At 35.9% G+C, this 13,579-nt stretch overlaps 2 protein-coding genes across 13 annotated transcripts in view; both read left to right on the top strand.

Annotated features, from left to right (window-relative positions):
- Positions 1–13,579, top strand: part of LOC122415452 (uncharacterized) — a 181,459-nt gene that overhangs the window by 74,188 nt on the left and 93,692 nt on the right. For all 11 annotated transcript variants that reach the window (XR_006261927.1, XM_043427583.1, XM_043427585.1 and 8 more), the window contains exon 2: positions 6,126–6,847. Coding sequence is in view for 10 of the 11 variants with exons in the window: in XM_043427583.1 (XP_043283518.1) it covers positions 6,126–6,847 (722 nt within the window). In the remaining variant the exon portion in view is untranslated. The remainder of the gene's footprint in view (positions 1–6,125; positions 6,848–13,579) is intronic.
- On the top strand, positions 10,597–11,988 carry LOC122415457 (uncharacterized). 2 transcript variants are annotated; one of them, XM_043427597.1, is made up of 3 exons: positions 10,597–11,195; positions 11,447–11,665; positions 11,961–11,988. In XM_043427597.1, the coding sequence occupies exons 1-3, from the start codon at positions 10,994–10,996 to the stop codon at positions 11,966–11,968; spliced, it is 429 nt and encodes a 142-aa protein (XP_043283532.1). In that variant the 5' UTR covers positions 10,597–10,993; the 3' UTR covers positions 11,969–11,988. The 2 variants fall into 2 exon arrangements, with proteins under 2 accessions (XP_043283532.1, XP_043283531.1); XM_043427596.1 differs by lacking the exon at positions 11,961–11,988 and having other exon boundaries at positions 10,599–11,195; positions 11,456–11,777.

The raw sequence follows: 13,579 nt of genomic DNA on the forward strand, positions 1-13,579 counted from the left end.
TATCACCGTTTTTGAGAAAACTGGCGACAAAGGAATATCCCCCCACCCACTGATCGCACCCACCGTCTTTTGGCCCTGCGGGCAGTCGGGAGTTAAAAATTGACTGGCTCGTTCCATACGTCACCGTGGCAGATAAACGGAAAATTCAACTGTTGAAATTCATCGCCAAAGATACTCCAATTTCAATGAGTTTTCGTACGTGGGAATTGTATGAATATTCAATGTTACCAGCGACATCGAAACACGTGTGGTCTGTCAAGACATCAACGCAGCTGGAAAAACCTCAATATGTAATCCTGGGATTCCAAACAGGACGAAAGAGTGTTAAAAGGCAAAATGCGAGCAATTTTGATCATTGCAATGTTACCGATGTAAAATTATACTTAAATTCACAATGTTATCCCTATGGTAACATGAATTTGAATATACAGCAAAATCAGTATGCAGTATACGATATGTATACAAACTTTCAACCGATGTACTATAATAAGGAGGCCGAACCATGGCTTACAAAAACGGATTTTCTCAAATATGCTCCTCTCATTGTGGTTGACTGCTCGAAGCACAACGATTGAAACAAGCACAAATATTCCTGCTCAAACATGCGCATACTGTCTCATTCTACACGATCGCATCGTTGAATACAATCCTGTGAGTGGTGGGGTGAAAAAATTCACCCATTGCTCACGCAATGAATTTATCCCGAAAGAAATATCAATTATTCGAGCCAACGACAAAATTTATAAACCTCTAACGCTGTTCTTCAAATCACCATATACTTGGGACGCGCTCGATATAAAATAACAAACAAATGATTGGAACGAAATGTCCACGGGATTTCATGGGACTATGAGGATCTACCATACACAACAGCGAAAATAATCATTCAAACAATCTTACAACGAGCTCGTGCTATATACGTTAAAGGATGTGAAAAGTCTTTGTGGCTGAAGAATTTCTTGGATCTGTCATCGGAAATTATCGATATGGAGACACTGGACTGCCCATCGTCGCAGAAGTTGCCGAAAAGTCGCCTCGATTGTCCTCACCATCATCACAACAATCAGAATTCGAAATACAATTGTGCGAATGCGAATGTGAAATCGCTCAGAAGTTGGTTATATGTATATCTAGCATTGTGTGAACGAGGGATTTTCTAATAAACAAAACATTTTTTACGATGATACTTTTTTTCATATTTTTATTATAAACTCTCCTCCTCATCCTCCACTCTGATATTTCACATCGATGCTTTTTTTTTACAAAGATTTTGGAATATATTTGAACAAAATTTTACTCCACTTGTCGGCAAACGTTTCCATGTAGTTCCATATTCTCTCGCCTTAGCAGCCTCCAACAGCTTTTCGAATTCGCCCTCGTCTTGGTCGAAAGCCTCGGCAAGTCTCCCCGGTAGAAAGACCATGAATTGGTCTCCGATATTGGCGATGTATCGTTTTCCAAATTTCGTTTTCACCGATCGAATATGATGAATTGAATGATCAGTCTCGACCTCAAGTTCAATCAGCTTCTTCGTTGGTATGTTGTTTTCTAGCGTGGCACCTTTGTTCAGAGATGTAAACTCCATTTTGAAGAGTGATTTTTTTTTCTCGTCTGCTTTCGAACTAATGTAGCAGCTGACTGACGACGTTGCTCTCGATTTCTCTGGAACTTTGACGATTATTTCCCCTCCACCTCTGCACGTTCATGCGTGTCACTCTCCCGACATTTTCTACAATTTTTTCGTAGAGGGGCCAGAGCATCAATGTGATCTTCCATCGAAGCTGTATTCCAATGATCATGGCATCGACGCAACGATTGAATTTCAACGTCAAATTTGTAGTAATATGGAAAACGCTCCCACAAAACATCCGTAAAGTCACTGAAATATTTCTTGAAGGTTGATGGTGATATAATGAGGAGTTCTTCCGCCGTCATTTCACGCGGATTTCGTATACAATAAATTGCATAAATATTCACTAGTTGTTCCATAATCCAACATTTTTCACACTCTCGACGTATTGGTCCTAGAGCATCAATATGAGTCGACATGGACGGTGGATTAAAATGATCATGACAATATTGATAAGACTAAACTTCACTATCACTCTTCAGATGTTCAGGTAATCGATCCCATAGCGATGGAATGAATTTGCCATAATATTTTATAAGCAGAACTTTAGGAATTGATTCGAGTTCATTTTTAGTCAACGTCCAATGTTCTTTCGATGGATGGATCGCATACATACTCGCACATCTATCCATCTTGAGATTACTTTTCAAACTGAAGTCAAGAAAAACAATTCCACCAATGTTGAAAAAGTTCAACAGCGGACAGTCTACTTATAGAATTATTGTAGAATATTTGGTAAAGTTCATTTTGCTCTCCAACTGCAGACCCTTCCCCCTTCCTTATCTACATCCGGCCGTGCATTCTCTTCAAGCGATGATGAAACAATGTTTTCATCTCAACACACACCCAGAGTTCAAAATCTAGAGCGGACAGACCTCTTATATTTTTTTCTTCTAGAATATATGGTAAAGTTAATTCTATCTCTCTCACCTCTCTCTCTCTCCAACTCTCGACCCTTCGTTGTGCGCCTCTTCCTTATCTACATACGACCCTACGCATTCCTCAGTACGTGGGACACACAAAATTTTGAAAGAAGTAATTCCATCTCTCTCCTACTCATCAACTCATTCCATCTCTCTCATACTCATCATCGGCTCTATCTCTCCTTCTTTTTTCAATGGACACAATAATTCCATCTCTCTCATCAATTGCTCTCTCTCTCCCCCTCTCCCTCATGGTATTCCAAACTAAATATTTTCATCTCAACACACACACACACACACACACACACACACACACACACACACACACACACACACACACACACACACACACACACACACACACACACACACACACACACACACACACACACACACACACACACACACACACACACACACACACACACACACACACACACACACACACACACACACACACACACACACACACACAATTTTTCTTCCGTTCATTCCATCTCTCTCACACTTACCATCGGCTCTATCTCTCCTTCTTTTTTCAAAGGACACAATAATTCCATTTCTCTTATACTCACCTCTCTCTCCCTCTCCTAACCCTTCGCTGCCCCCCCCCTCCCGCACACCCGGCTCTTCCTCGCACACCGCTCCCCTCTGAGAGCCCCGTGGGTTAGAACCGGCGTAGCCTTACTACTGTGATATTTTGTTGGTGTGATATTTTGTAGGGTGATTTTTTGTCGTTTTTTTTTTTGTCGTGTGATTTACAGTCATGGAACCATGTTATCAAACCATTGCACTACGGAAAATTTTGATATCCAAACGGTAGAAAATGCTACTGGCTTATCCGAGCCGCTTGATATGTTAAGGTTTTATGAAACAGTAATTGTAGTCACAAGAGCTATAGTTATCAATATAATTTTAAAATATTCATAAATATCATTAAAAAAAAACTTGTGACAGAAATAATTTCTTTCGGCATGAGTATATGAACCGGCAGTTTCGCGAATGCTATGGTTTCCTCAGCAACGACTCATAAGGAGGAATCAGCTGATACTTTGAATGTGTGAAGCACTGGGTGTCACATTGCTGGAAAATATTATTACAATACATATTAATACTTTCGATCACAAACGCTCATAATTGTTGATTCAACAATTTTTGACAGGCCCAAAAGCTCTTTAAATCCACGATTCCGCCGCCATGACGATCAGCTTCACTAACGACATTTATTTTATTACTATATATGTTCGTACGTAACGACAATGCGACGCGTAGTGGCCGTTCCTCGAACCTGAGTTCCCGATATTATTACGAACGTTTTTCTAACAGGCACCCAATACGGAGATTGGACTCCTTTCCTATAGTCTCCTTGGTCTCGTCGCTCAGCAACAAACACCGTTTCTCCCCTCTCTTTCCTAAAATAAGAGAGTCGGAGAATATCGAAACGTAATGTGGATCCGTGGATCATCAAAGCGTTGCCATCGTTACTCTAATCACTTCTTGATTAATACGTTCAAATCTAGTAAATTTGAATTACAGATGCCTCTTATGTTATCTTCGAATTTGTTTTAGACGTCTCGTTTATTTCTGATCGACTATTCCTTCCACCGATGACACGCTTAGGGGTCTCCTGTCGCATCATCTTTCCAAACTTAATTTCCGATACGCCATTCTTTTATTGTATTTAATTTTAAATACTCCAGTTTGTAATGAGATTCAAAACGAAAATTAAAGGCCGAAATTATTATTAGCAATTTGGTGGAAATTTTAATTAAAAATTTTTATTATATTCAATTTGTTTCAAAAATAGAAAATGCTCGCGCATGCGCGACGTGAATAATGATTCATCTGACCAATTACGACTCAGCTATAAAAGTGAAGCACCAATGAACGATTTTAGACGGGGAATCCCGGATGCGAGATTAAATTTCTAAGTGGACCAGAAAAATGGTCGAAATCTAGTCGAATTATTATCATTATTTCTTTGTTTCAATGAGTATAAAGATCATGCGTAGAGACTTTGAAAGGTAGTCTTGTTTCGAAAATCTGACCCATAACTTGCTTTCGCAAAAGTACACTCAGAAAACAATTAAACACGAAAACAATAAATTTTCCTTTCCGATCTAACCATGAAGGCTAGCACAGTTTGGATTCGTTTATCTCAAAATTCCTGGCAAATTTCCTTTTCTTTTTTCTGTCCAAGAGGGTTGTGGTCGTTCGGGTTCGTTCGATTATAAGCTTCTTGGGTAGAATCCTTTTTTTACATCAGGAGAGCCTGAACAGTTTGGGTTCGTTTTTTTTCAAGATTCCTCATATGACTCGATCCTTATTATTATTATTTTTTAAATTTTATTTATTGTTTTCTGAGTGGCGAACATACACAAAAAAAATTTTTTTCAGAATTAAATTTACGATTGATTATTTTGTTTTCGAGATAAGACAAGAAATGCCTCACTTTTGTAAAAATTGTATAGAATCTGAAAAGTTATTATTATTTTTTTTTAATCGCGTAATTTATTATTCCTTTCGAAAATTGTATCGAGTCTGATCGAAAAAGAATCATTTTTTTTCAAAGCGAAAGTGAAATCATTAGAAAATTCAAAAATTTGGAAATTTCATGCGAAACAGATCACAAAATTTATCATTTTTGTATCGAGTCGATAAAAAAAATTATTTTTTTAATTTAAAAACAATCACAAAATTATTGAATATCAAAAATTTACATTTTTTTATGCGACAATGAAACAATAATAGATTCGAACCTTCTATAAAATAATAAATGAATAAAATCTTCATTCTTGTAAAGAGAATCTCAAAAATTTTTATTGAATGCATATTTTTTTTTAATTTAAAAACACCGCATTTTGTTTTTCTTTCGTGTTCGTTCTTTTTATAATAAAAACGCTTGAACTTACACGTGACGGTGTGCACTAGCGCAATCGTACCGTTAGAGTATTGTTCCCGGTCTTTCTTTTTTTGTAAGTCGCGATTAATATCGATTAATAAACTCAATCATGAATTATAATACATTCGACTCAGCTATTATTCATTTACGTTACCTAGTATAGTTACTTTCACCCTGGATCAGCCCCTCTACCATTTTGTATCTCAGTTGGGGATATCCAGACCGTCCTCGGTCACCTGTGTCGTGTGGTTCGTTGAATCGCGTTCGGCGAAGTTGGACGAAATACAAGTCAATATTCCCGGCGGTACTTCTGTACCTTATGTCCAGCCCGACCTCGCCGATACGCCACCACACAGTTAGCGAGTCATGTAAGTCGGAAGGGACAGATCAGACCCTTATAGAGAAAAATCTCATTACAGAAGATAATAATCAAACGTTCTTTCTCTTAATGTTTTACCTCAAACTTGATTGGTTTTGAGACACATCAGACATATCTGTGATTGGATTATTTTTCATGTGCTAGTATAGGAATGGGAAAAAATATTGTAGCATTTTGGCATAAAATAACACAAAAAATCGTATACAGCGGAGCGTACGAATTCTAAAATATTCAACCAAAATATGAATAATAATTCTATATGATGTAATGCTTCAATTTCTTTGATTGCAGCTCCGTACAAAGGTCTAGAGGCAGAAGGAGATGAGAAAATTAGGTTCTACAGTTGTTGGGATCAAACTCCAGATATTTTGCTAGAAGAAATATTTTCGTATTTGACAATGCGGGAACGGTATAACGCATCGCTCGTTTGCAAATCTTGGTACAGAGCTTTTCATCTTCAACGAGTCTGGGATAAATTCATTCTCGAAGATACAACGCTCACAAGAGGGAAATTTAATTACTACAGCGGTTGGCAATACGTTCTTGACCACATGAGGACATCTGCATGCCTAAACAAAGTCGGCAAAAATTTTCGTTCGCTCGTTTTTGAGCCTATGCTCAATTTCTACAATCTCTATGAATTCATGAACATGGTCTCTTGGTACACGGAAAAACAAGGATGCGATAATTTATCTGTTGCCGGGGTTGGAACGCATATTCGTCATTTAAAATTTACATTTCCTTGCAACATGGCTAATCGCGATGATCCCGAACGTGTTCGACTCTTTGGAACTGGTGGTAAACTGTTGGAAGCCCTCAAAAGACTGACAAGAAATTTGACGAGTCTCAATTGCCTTGAATTCATAGATCTTATGCTCGACAATAAAGAAGCTTTGCATTTACTCGATGATGTTTGCAGTAATTGTGGACAAACTCTGTACAAATTAGTTCTTATCAATGCAACGAGATTTTACTGCCCTCTCATCCACATTGGAGTGTTCCTCAATCTCAAAGTAAGCCTCCAAGATATATATGTTGGAAATTATGGGGCTCTTTTTTTGGTGATTTCCATTAACCGTAATCTTAGCACAGTCGCTTATCATTTTTATGTACTTAATCTTGAAAATAATCGTCAGAAATTTAGTCAACCGAAAATATCCATAAATTAGTTTAAACCTAAAAACTCGGTAGAATCTCGGGACAAATACAATGACAGTCCTGTCATCTAATGGCCTGAAGCTTTTGCCGAGACTATGGGCGCATTTGGCTTAGACGCTGCGACAACGTTAATAACATTACTTACTGTTCGACTTGGCGTTGTAAACACTCATGACGCTAGCAGCAGTGACTTTAACGCACCAGAGTGCGAACTGCACGCGCTTTAGCGTTACAAGCGTTATTAACTTTATGCAGCGTCTAAGTAGAATGCAGCTTTTCCCTATGACTATGTTTACATGGCCCTTTTATTCCGGATTAGAAACGTCTGATATATTAAAAACGGGTGTTGAAATGCATGTAAACGGTACTTAATAGCCGGAATAACTAGACCGATCTAGTTATGTTATTTCTCTCAACCAACGGGTGTAGAATTGATGAGCCAAAATAAGATAGGAATAAAAGTGTGTGTAAACGGTACGAGTTTAAGTATACCGACAGTATCAACGGTAAAAACAAAAGAGCTCCTATGAAATTTACTAATGCGTTAACATTCTACAGTCAATATCACGCCTATGCTCCAACAACGATACAAAGAAAAATAGAAAAAACGACGAGGAAAAGAGATCCATTGGACATATATAACTTGCAAGTGAAGAATCTAAAAATTTCAGCGTCAATTCTAATTTTTCACCCCTTAGCAGTGTGACGTGACATTTTGCCCCGCTACTCGTACAAATGGTGTCGACCAGTGTCGTCCAGAAGGGACGAACGGTGAAAGGAATAATGAGAGGAATAATAAGAAAAATAATAAAAGAAAACAAACAAACCTGATTATATTTACGCCGCCACCAACCTGAACGAAACGTCCTGGATTTAATATAGTACTGCTGTGAAATTTAGAATTCCGAAATGACAAAAAAGAGGTTTTAATAAATCACCTAGTATTTTGGTGATCACATTTTATAGATCACCATTTTGGTGAATGAATAGTGATGGGCCGGACAAGTACTGTTAACACATATTTAAACATAATTTGTATCGATCCAATCGACGTCGAATTTTGTGAATAATACCAGAAGATCCTGAAAGTCTGAGTAGAATCGATTTTCTTATGTTACTGCCACCATAGAGTAACAGATGACTAGCTTTCATGTGATTTTTTTGGATTTAAAAGCTGCTTAGAACAATTGCATAATATTAAAATTTTGAGTTACTAATAAAATACTTGTCCTCCAATTGAAATCATAAATTTTAGTGCTGCACGTAACTCAAGTGGTAAATTTTTTCAATTCATTAGAAAATACTTGGCCTCGAATTGATATCATAAATTTTAATGCTGCACGTAACTTAGATGGAATTTTTTGTCAATTAATTTAGCTGTTAGAATAAGGTAAGAAAAATGGGGCATCGGTTTCCAAAATGTTTTCAGGCGGGGTTTTTTGGTTTTTTATTGTTTACGTTTTATTTGATTTTTTTTGACACTTTAAAAAATAATTACAGATTTGTAATTCTTTAAATATGATGTTTTTTCATGATTTGTGATTTTTTTTTGAATTTTTGTGTTGAAGTTATTTACAGTTGGTTTCATAATTTTTTTTCCGTTTTTCATGATATGATCAGGAAACAAGGGACCATCAATGTACTTGTCCCAACCTTTTATTTCCTAGGGGAATTTTTCAGATTTTATATCACGCCTTTTTTCTCTAACGTTCCTCTCTTGTTTCGGTGGCTATAGGATTTGAATTGAAATTTTCCAAGTTACCAATAAATACTTGGCCTCAAAGCGATATCGTGAATTTTAGTGCTGCATGTAACGTAGATGGAAACTGTTACAATTCATTTTTTAGTCATTATTTCTCCGTCAGAATAAAATTAGGAGGATGGGGCATCAGTTTTTAAAATGTTTACAACCAACAAAGATCTTCGGGTGCTATAGGATTGTAATATATTTGATATTTTTTCACGGTTTGAAATAATTTTCATTGCGAAGTTTGAGAATTTTAGTTTATATTTCTAGAGGTTTAATGCGAAAACAGGCGATCATCAATGTACTTGTCCGAATTTTTTTGTTTTCATCGAGAAGGAATTTTTATGATTTGATATTAAATCTTTTCTATTCTGCGGTAGTTTTGAACGATATGGAATTTTTTTCAATAAAATTTGACAAAGTTTTTGAATGTTTTTATGTGATATAAAAAAAAAAAATTCCAATGATTTTCCTCAAGTTTTGTGCATTTTATATAACGATTTTGATATTCTCCGAATGTTTGAAGTGATCCCCTGAATTTTTCAACGATTTCGAATGTTTCCACAATTTTGCGAAATTGAAATTATTCTCTATTGAAATTATAAGGTTTATAATTTTGTCCATCATCGTTGAATTTGTTCCCCTTATTCAAAAATTTTGTTTTCAATTTATTTGTTAAAATCATTGTTAATGAAAAAGAACATGAAGACTTTTCAATAAAATAATTTTTTTTGAAAGATTCATAATTTGACAGAAAATTGGCAGTTTTGCTTCCTTATAGAGGAAGCTATGTGAGGATGAAATTTTTTTTTCCAGTTTTCAATGTCAATGTGCTCAAAATGTCCCAAAACATCGAAAAATCATATCTAGAAAAAATGTCCGGATGCGCGCGCGCGCATGCCTATGTCGTGCGTGCGTGCGTGCGTGTGTGTGTGTGTCGGAAATTGAAAGTTGCAACTGTTCTTTCTGATGGCTCGTCATTCAGTTTTTTTTTTATGGATTTAAACAAAGAGATAAATTAAAATTCGTAAAAGAAGGTAGAGAAAATACATTATTTCCTTGTATACAAAAAAAATGCTGCAAATAGAAATTCGCAAATTGTTTCCTCAAGATGGTCAAGGTGCACGATGCTCAAAGCTTACTCTATGAGGTGCTATATTTTTTATTTTTTCATTCTCTCACTACACAACCACTCCGAACAAACTACAACAATCATTAAAAAAAAAATTGACGACCTTTATACAGTAATATTTATCAAAAAAGACGAAAATTGATTTGTATTGTTGTAAGTCGTGATACCATTTTTTTATTTTTTTTATGAGATGTGTGTTGGTATACCTTCTCGTGATGCATCTCGAAAACAAAAGTGTTTAAAATAACATGAAGATTTTCAACAGATTCATTATAATCATCCACAAGCCCGTATTTACAGTCAGTTTTCATATATAAGTCTGTTTTTAAGACCCGATTTGTAAAAGCTAAGACACCATACGTTGATGAAAATGAGACTTAAAAACCGACTTTTATTTAAAACCTAACTGCGAATCCGAGCCATAAATAGATTGTGAGTAACCACATACTTTTTTGTTATTTTAAAAATATATAAAAAAAGTTTGCGCTACCCATAAAATGACGTGAAATTCGTAATATTGCAATATTATGTTTAAAAAAATGCAGAGATTCGAAAAGTTGTAAAGATTAACATGTCTTGAAAACAGAAGCTGGAAACAAAGTTATATGGGATTCAAGTTAACAGTACACGAATATACAAAGTTATATGTGTTTCAAGTTAATAGTATCAAGAGACGCGGTAACGGCTCGACGCAAAATATTAAGGTTGATTCCAAGGCCACACTCGTACAAACATGAGTCACGAGGGGCACCTATATCAAACGGTACTGAGTTCAAAAAATTTCAAGCGCCCCGCATGCTGCAAATTATAGTACGTTCCTAGCTTAAAATTCGTAGTGTGTGAATACATTAAACAACTACGACTTGCCTGTGGTGGAATCTTAGATCGTGAAACGTCGCAATTTGAACCAAGCCATCAGTACTAATTCTGTTATGCGTATGGAATCATCGCCAGTGAAAAATGTCAGGTCAATTAAAATCAAAAGGGAAGTTTATAAAAAAGTCAACGCTTGACTGGAAATCGAGGCGAAAATCTAACCTGGTTGCAGCAAGAAAAAAAAAGTACATTAAAAGTAGTGGAAAGCGTGTGTAAAGGGAGGAGAAAGCAGTAGTGGAATCCAGGATGTCCAAGAACATGAAATGTTGGAAATGTCAACAAATAATTGGTTTTGAGAACATCGTTGCGGAAAAAATGAATGGTCTGCATGCAGTTTGGAGTATCAAATGCACTCAATGTCAGGTAGACACAGAAGTACATACAAGCAAAAAACACGTCCCCAAAAACGATGAAAACTCAGCAGATATCAACGCCAGAGCCGTACTTGGTAAATATATTATATTTTCTCATATAAATTTGCAGTTTTACCTTGACTTAACCCTTCCGAGTCATATCTGACATGATAGCGATTTACCCCGACGACCTTTTTGAGGTTATGTTTAGACATATGAGACAAATTTAATAATTTATAAGACTCGTCACTGAGAAATTTCTATTAGTGCTAAAAGTTGAAATTTTGTTGAGTTTGTGACTTATTATTCATTTTGATAATTATCCAATTTTTAAACAATTTTGGAGTTTTTGCAGGTGTTCTGTATTCAGGATCCAGTTGTACAGCGTTAAATAAATTACTAGCTTGCCTAAACATCCCAACAATGAGTGACCACATATTCCAAAAATATGAAGAAGAAGTTGGTTCAGCGCTGGAGGAAAAAGCGAAAGAAATTTGCAAGCGAGCTACCGAGGAGGAACGAGAAGCAACAATTGAACGCATGGAGCAATTGTGTCGTGAATATTGTAAGGTCTTTTTCAGAGTTATTCTGAAAATCTTTTTCAGAGTTATTCTGACTCATGAAAAATTTGCTGTATTGTACATATATTTCAAATACCCCCACAATTGAAATCAAGAGACTCGGTAGAGTTTCGGGACAAGTACATTGACAGCCCTGTCGTCTGCTGGCCCGAGGCTCTCGCCGAGACTATACTTTCTCTGAATAAAACGATTCGCGGTGGTGGGGGTAAAATTGGCATGTGATTTTCTTTAATTGCGAAGCCTATGAGTTATGTACGACTTTGTAAATTGAACTTTCAGCTAATTGAGAAATTCTCTATCGAATGAGCCCAAAATCAGCATTATTGGTGGCGTAATTGCTGAGAAAAAACTTTGCACGGGCTCAAGATTATGCAAAAGTTACCAACACATTCAAAAATGGATGTGTCTGTATATTATATTATAACACCATCAAAGGCACTTTGATGCTATCAAGTTTCTGATTGGTTGGATCTGACGACATCCATTTTTAGACGTTGTGATTGGTTGTTGAAATTAGTTGTTGACGATTGGAAATCTGACGTCAACTTCATAACGTAGCACACGGCGCAACACAGCTGGTAACAGCAGTCATAAATTTGATCGATATACATATATATATGTACAAACCATGTGTCAGTTTTTGATCGCATGAACAGAGTTTCGACATTACGAAGTGCGTGCGGGATAAATAAAAAAATAATTTTCGTCATCTAAAGAAGTGCATATTACTATTTATTTTGTTAAAATTTGTGATATATTAAACCGGTATCAAAGCGGCCGCGTAAATGTAGTCTGTGATGTGTGTGTGAAAAAGAATATAAAAAATGCGCGATGCATATGTCAACAAAACTTTTCAAGATTTCATTATTTCGTTCGATTGGAAATAAGTGTTGACTGAAATAATCCTTCAATTAAACCAGATTACGAGAAATATTGTCCAGTGCGAATATATCGTCACTGGCGTGGTTATATATCATGTGTAAATAGGTTATACATACGAATAAATAGAACAAAAACACACGGAACTGTTAGAATGATATTAGAAACTTTACTTGAATAAATGTTTTCTAATTTATTTCTTGTGTCATCATTATTTTTAAACATCCCCATATTTTGCTTGATATTCAGTTTGGCTCTGCCCTCTCCGATCCTTGTTTTCACCCCATCAGTTTGCAGCGGATCGATACATATTATTAATTCGTTCCCTAATATGTGACCTATGATTTTCTACTCCTTCTTCATGATGATTGTGGTAACATGATTCGAGAGGTTTTTAACCATAATCTTGAATTGCACATTTTGTAAATCAGATTTTCAAAAAAATTTCTGGTCTTGGTATACTGGATAGTTATTCTTTTCCCATTAGGTCTGTCGAGTGATAAATTTGGAAACTTGTTCCAGAAAGCCTTTGGATGCTTTTTTTGCTGATGATATGAAAAGTCGTATCTTCGGAATGCGGTGTGCAAACACAAATTTTGATAACAAAACTTATGAAATGACATGTATGTTGAGTATTTCCACTTTGCAAACTACAGATATGGAATTATTATAAAAAAAATTCATGCCGATAAGTCTACAGTTGCTCAGTTTTGGATGTGATCAAATATAATGCCTACCAACATCCCCAGAAACTTACAGAATTTCTGAATGCAATGTGCGCTGTGTCATTTTAATGCAACATCATGACTTTTGACAACTTTTCATTATAATGCTGTAGATTCGGATCATTGAAATACAGCGAAAATCTGCAAACTATACAATTTATATACTGTGCCATTCATTTTACATTTTGACTCTAACCGTAACATATATATGAAGTAAAAAATTGATTATAAAAGTCTTCAGTTGCTCATTTATGCTCTGAAATTTCTGTGGATAAATATATATGCTACGGATCA

This window comes from Venturia canescens, chromosome 8, assembly GCF_019457755.1.
Source record: "Venturia canescens isolate UGA chromosome 8, ASM1945775v1, whole genome shotgun sequence".
NCBI lineage: Eukaryota > Metazoa > Arthropoda > Insecta > Hymenoptera > Ichneumonidae > Venturia > Venturia canescens.

Bases quoted from the DNA above. Each gene is read 5' to 3' on its own strand.
- LOC122415457 (XM_043427596.1), top strand. From the start codon at position 10,994: ATGTCCAAGAACATGAAATGTTGGAAATGTCAACAAATAATTGGTTTT. The intron at 11,196-11,455 runs GTAAATATATTA...GAGTTTTTGCAG, and splicing joins CAACGCCAGAGCCGTACTTG to GTGTTCTGTATTCAGGATCC.